Source organism: Zonotrichia albicollis, chromosome 3 (genome assembly GCF_047830755.1).
Source record: "Zonotrichia albicollis isolate bZonAlb1 chromosome 3, bZonAlb1.hap1, whole genome shotgun sequence".
Lineage (NCBI taxonomy): Eukaryota > Metazoa > Chordata > Aves > Passeriformes > Passerellidae > Zonotrichia > Zonotrichia albicollis.
The window spans coordinates 23,710,352-23,716,463 of NC_133821.1; the positions used below are offsets into that span (position 1 = coordinate 23,710,352).

Genomic DNA, 6,112 nt, shown 5'->3' on the forward strand with positions numbered 1-6,112 from the left:
CTCCGGGGGCCTGAGGGGCCGTGAGGGGGCACGGGCCGCCCCGCTCCTCCCGGGCACACGCTCGACCCCGGCAGCCCCAGTGAGAGCTCCTGTCCGGCTCTGAGGGGGCAGACTGGTCGGGAACCACTTGTTGCGGTTTGCACCCCTCATGTGTGACCCATCATGGCTGCTGCCTGTGCTGAGGGTGAAGGAGCCGACGCCGTGGTCCTTATTCCACGGCCAGGAGCGGTGCCCTCCTTGGAACAAAGCATCCCCAAGTTGCTCCAAATCTCTCTCACACCTCGGGTCCAGCCCAACCAGCCTTGGGAGTTCAGGCCCTGGTTCATCCCCTCGTATCTGACATGCAGCTGGAGCTGTTGTGTGTTGGCATCTCCCAACCTTTCCGGGGAGATGGATGTGCAGCAGACGTTTTTTAAGAAAAAATCAACACAAACTTAGCAGATGAAAAGTAATTCTAGGTAAATCCCAGCACGATTGAGGAGAGTCTTTTAGGAATAAGGCTTAGGCAGACTTTCCAGCTGCATTTGAGCATACCATATCTCCTAATATGGCAGAACAAATACACTGAGATAAATGAGAGCTCTAAATGTTCTTCAGTACATTAATAATCCCAGGAATAATCACATAATGATTCCTGCATCATGTGTTGGCATAAACTAGAAACAGAGCATTAAAAACCACAAACTTATTGTATTGCAACACATTTTCCTTCTACAGAACACAGGTTTTCCAAGCACTGCTGTTCTAAAATAACAAATATAGACAGGTAATGGTTTTAAAACCTGCTATTTGCCTGCAAACCTTCCCTAATAATTCTACAAACCTGGACATACACTGTAGTTTATATTCTAAACTAGGAGAACAGTAATGGGATAAACAACCAACCAACCAGCCATGAAAAAAAAAAAGTCTTTAAAAAAAGACTGGATGTGGCACTTGGTGCCATGATCTAGTTGAGGTTTTAGAACATGGGTTGGACTCGATGATCTTAAAGGTCTCTTCCAACCTGAATTTCTGTGATTCTGTGAAAACGAAAGAAAACATTTTTCTGAAATTTTTTTTTCTGAATATTTTTAAGTTGGTTTGGGAAGTCTAGGTGTCATAATTCTCTTTCTTAAAGAAAAAAAGGAAAGAATCTGGTAAGCAGTTTAAATAAACATGCCTTCAGCACTAGATAATTAAACTGGTTTTAAAGGGAAAACATTTAAAATTTAAATACATTTACAGGGAAAAGTTTAAATGTGTTATAGATCATCTTTTACAATACTGTTACAAAAACTCTAAGCTGACGGATCAGTTTAATACATCACCACTATCCAACAGTTTGCTTCTAATAAAAATAGCACATGAAAAAATGCTTGTGCTTTGAGTTTATTCTTTATTATTTCTTCCTTTACATACAAAAAAATCATGAAGAAAGTACCCAAAATGCAGCGTTTCTGCAAATAGTGAATATCGACAGCCAGGAGAGCTCCTAAAAGAGGACAGTTCCTAAACCAGGAGAGCTGCTGGAGTGCAAGGAGCAGCCCTGGCTCAGCGGGGCTGTTGCAGGAAGCCCTGCAGCAGGCCCTGCACGCGGGCCAGGATGATCTCGTTGGTGCTGCTGCACTGCTCGGGGCCGTACGGGGGCTCGATGCTCAGCACCCCCGCCACGCTCAGTGTCCTGCCCAGCTCACCCTGCTCGCCCACGGGGATGTGGTTGCTCTCCAGCCACGTCTTCAAGGCATTCTTCCTGCTCTCCAGCTCCTCGGCGCTGTAGGCTTGGCTTTCCTCGGGCTCGAGGATGCGGGCGAGGCGCTGCTCCATGTCACTGTCCCCCTCCTGCAGGATCTCCACCTCCTGGACAGCGTGGCCCATAATGAACGATATGGATCCTTTCTCGTTCTCTGGGAATGTTGCGAGGACAATGCTGTCAAGGAAAGCAGATTGTGTAAGTTCCTGTTCTTGAGTGAAGACTGAGAAGCAGCCTCCAAGGTTTTGGAGATAAGAGCTCATCAGCATCAGCCTAACCCAGGTATTTAGGCAATACCCAGCACCCAGCATTTTCCTTTGAAAAGCATGCTGCTATACCCTTAAAATACTAAAAATATGGGGCTCTGCAGGGAATTGCTGGTCTTGAATTTGAAACTACTCTAAACACTAACTATCAAGCAGAATATTAATGTACACTTTGCTTCCAAAAAATAAAGTCCAGTCTGGAAATCCAAATATTTTTGTGCAGCTTTCCAACACTGCTGAAGAACCTAAAACATTTCAACATTCAGAAACAGTGATACCTTCATACATACAGCACCTTGAATGCTGAAGGCAGCTGACAACACCAGAACCTTTTAATGAAGAAAGTCGTATTTATTGATCATCTCCAAAACAAATTTTTTTTTTAATGACTGTTGCCAGTTTATGACATGAAAATACAACAGAACACACTACAGAAGGCTCAGGCTCACATTGTAGAAGCCTGGTGTTATCCCAAGGGCACTTGCATCCCAGAAGTCCTAAAATGCAAGTAGGAGGGCAGCTGGTTATATTTCTAGGATCTCTCCCTCATATATCAACAAAGAGCATCAGAAACCATTTTCTTCCTCTTGTGGGAAGCAAAATTCCAGAACTTGGTGCCAGCACTTCACTAGCCTATTATTGCCACCATTAGTGGAAGTAATGACCTTTTTTGGAGGATGTGTCCAGTGAGATATGCCTTGATTTCAGCCTGGACCATCACCAGAATCACTCACAGCTCCATGAACCTTCCTTACCAAAATGATAGGAAACTTCAGGAGATTACTGGAGCTACTTCAGAGCTGAAGCAGCAACCAATTCTTCTGAAACACTTCAGAAGCTGAATGTTTTAGTTTTCAGCCTCCAGCCTGTGTCCATGTGGGACAGCTCACATCCAGTAAGGTATGAAAGAGCTCTGGCAGTAAGGAGACAAATTTCTGCCCATTCCCTGGTGCATTTTGCCTTTCAAACCCTGTTTTCAAGTTACTCACTTGGGACACCAGAGATGTGTGGTACTTTCTGTCCAGTGCCCCTGATTTTCCCTGCTTGCTCTCCAAGAAAGCCTCGACACCTTCCTGGGGGTCTGGCTGGAGCGGAAAGCCAAGCATCAATGCAAGAACTCTGGACAAAGGCTAAGGATTTTAACCAAAAACACTGAAAACACTCCAGCACTCTTTGTAAAGCAGGGTTTTGTATATTACCAAAAGCAATCTTTATCACATTGTTAAAGATTCTTGAGAGGCAATAGTATAGCTTAATATATAAGTTTTAAATTAGAGTAAGTCACTTGGAATTATAATACTGTGTGATTTAATATGCTGTTCACTTAGCTTTACTTGCTTAGCATGAGTAGCTGGGTTTGCTGGAGCCTTGGCTGCAAGCTCTGAACTTTCACCTTGAACATGCATGGTAGAGAGCTGATTTTTGAGCAATTCTCCTAGAAGCTGGCACAGTGGTGAGTTTTGAATTTACAGTGAGAACAACATTCCTAGCACACTGATATTCTAGTTGTTGCTAAGCAGTGCTTTCTCTAAATCAAGGGCTTTTTAGTTTCCCATGCTCAGCCAGAGATGAGGTGTGCAGGAAGTACAAACAAGAAGAAGGCTGCAGCCATCAGCAGAAACTGCAGGTTAACAAGATAACACGCCATTTTTGCTCCAAATAAGTTTGCTTCGGCTTTGGAATCTTTTCTCCTCCTAAAAAATCTTGCTTTTCATAAAAGCTTTGGTACTTACGTGGCAGAAACTGGGTCAACTGTTAAAACCCATCCTTCATATTCACGTTTCTCAACTGCAACAACTTTCACCAATTTGTTCACATACGTTTGCCAGTCTAGAGGGCTTTTTCTCTGCCAGTCATTCATACTTCCAACATCCAGGACCTAGAAAACAACCAGATCAGTCAGCAGATGCAGTCAATCTTTTTGGTTTGCTCTTTGTGAAAAACGGCAATCACTTGTTTTTAAAATTTTAAAAGTTTAATAGTAATAAAATGGTTATAAAAATAGCAATATAATTAGAGTAATAAAAATTTTGGACAATTTGGATTAGGACAATATAAGACAATAGAAACAAAGAGTTATGGAGGTCCGGGTACCTCTTTCTGGGCAGCATAAGCCCGGAAAAAGGACACATGTTAACAGAGGACTAACCCTTAAAAACAACAGCCTGTTGCATATTCATACACCTCACACATGATGCATAAATTCCATTCAAACAAAGGATTCTCTCTGGCCTCATCAACTTCTTCCTCTTAATCCTAACAGCATCTTCATAGATGAACGAGGCAGGAAGAATTTTGTTTTTTCTGATAATGGGGCAATAAATTCTCTTTCTCTGAAAGATTCAGGTGTCCTATGGCTGCTATCTTGGTGCAAGTCCTTTCTTAAGAAAAAAAGTATCTTACATAGCATAGTTTCTATTTTAACCTTATGTTATAACCTAAAACTATATTTAACACACTACTTAGGAAAATTAATACAGCATAACTTTCTAACATAACACATATTCATTTTAATATTTGCAAAAAACCAATCATAAAATACGCATTTTTCACACTCTTCAAGTCAGGACTGGGTTTGCCTCCATGTAACGATTTGTCTTTAAAAAAAAAAAAGCAAATTTTGCTTTTTTTTAAGAAGCAGACATTCACACAAGTGGTTTGTGTAAAGCTGCACTTCTCTAATTCCCCATGGAGTCCGTTTGTTTTCAAAGGCACAGAGCAAAGGCCTCAAAGCCCACTGTTCCCATTGCATCCAACACTCCATCTATTGCTCTGCTTTGTTACAAAACCTCGGAGGTGAGAGTTCAGCGCTTTGTTTTGTGCACTGGCGCATCACTGGTGCCCGAGCCCTTCCTTGGACAAGCTCTATCCCACCCTCTCCTCCTGATCCCCTGCGCTGGAGCACCAGCAGCGCTGTTTCACCCCTTTCCCCCTGCAGCGTTCCCAGCCCAGCTCCCCCCGAGCGGGGCCGCAGAGCGATGGGCGCAGCGCGGCTCGGGGAGCACAAAGGCCTGGAGGGCGCTTTGTTCCCCGGGAATGCCTTCCCGGCAGGAAGAGCCTGCACAGCCCAGCTGGGCAGGGGCAGGAGCCCCGCTCCCCATCCCGCTTTCCCGCTCACCGGCCCTAGTTCCCGTTCACGTTCCCGCCGAGAGCTCCCGGGAGCTGCCCCGGGCGGCACCGCCGCTTCCTGGCGCCGCCGCCGCCGCCTTCCCCCGGCCCGGGTTAGCACCAAACGCTGCCTTGAGGGATTTCACAGCTGCGGGGGGGCACACGAATGACACAGAGGCTTGCACGCATCAGGCCAGGTGGCAAAACAAGGAGCCTGGGGGCGAATGGCCCTTCAGTGCCGCTGCCTTCTGCCCCTCTGGAGCTGGATTTGCTCCTGGGATGCTCCTGCTGGCGCGGGGAGATTGCAGCTTGCACATGCCAGGCCGTGCCTCGTCCGTGTTAATAGGGGGTAGATGCACGCCTTGCGCATCTGCTATATAAAAATAAGGTATTTTTGCTGCCTGGCTGTTGAGCTGCTTTTAGCAGGCTTTGCCGTGCCGCCGTCAAGGTGGGAAGCTTGATTCCAACACCCACCCCACGCCTGCTGTATTTCAGCAGCACTCAGGCACCGCTTCCTGGGGATGAACCAAACAAGTCTTTGATTCCGTGATTTGTCAGGAATTTGTGAACGCAAACATGCAATGGTTTTGTGAGTGCTAACACAAAAAATATAAAGGGTATAAAATCAGACAGTCATATTTTGGAGGCTTAAAGGAGCTATTTCCTTTTTTTCTTTCCTTTCTTTTTGGAGCTCTCAATTCAGCCTCTCCAGTACTACTGAGATTGTGTATGAAGGGCTTGTGCCACTGCATTCAGCTACTGCTTTCTTTCAGTCACAGTTCGTTTATAAGAAAGCAGGGAGAACAAATCTAACTGTTTTTACTCTTTAGAATAAGCACTGGCCTGCACTCCAGCGGCAGCTACGCACCAGCTGATGGGGATATCACCTCCAGTACTGGATCTGTCCAAGGATTGCTCCCACTCAGGAGATGCCAGGACAGAAAGGCCCCGCTGGCTTTACTTCCATCGGGCAGACGATCACCTGCAGCACCAGCAGCAGAACGGA

At 45.5% G+C, this 6,112-nt stretch overlaps 1 protein-coding gene across 3 annotated transcripts; it reads right to left on the reverse strand.

Annotated features, from left to right (window-relative positions):
- Nucleotides 1-1,358: 1,358 nt before the first annotated feature.
- On the reverse strand, nucleotides 1,359-6,112 carry GEMIN6 (gem nuclear organelle associated protein 6). 3 transcript variants are annotated; one of them, XM_005489346.4, is made up of 3 exons: nucleotides 5,975-6,112; nucleotides 3,732-3,877; nucleotides 1,359-1,909 (listed from the first exon to the last, which is right to left on the reverse strand). In XM_005489346.4, the coding sequence occupies exons 2-3, from the start codon at nucleotides 3,857-3,859 to the stop codon at nucleotides 1,534-1,536; spliced, it is 504 nt and encodes a 167-aa protein (XP_005489403.2). In that variant the 5' UTR covers nucleotides 3,860-3,877; nucleotides 5,975-6,112; the 3' UTR covers nucleotides 1,359-1,533. The 3 variants fall into 3 exon arrangements, with proteins under 3 accessions (XP_005489403.2, XP_014124181.2, XP_005489404.2); XM_014268706.3 differs by having other exon boundaries at nucleotides 5,950-6,086; XM_005489347.4 differs by lacking the exon at nucleotides 5,975-6,112 and adding an exon at nucleotides 5,117-5,889.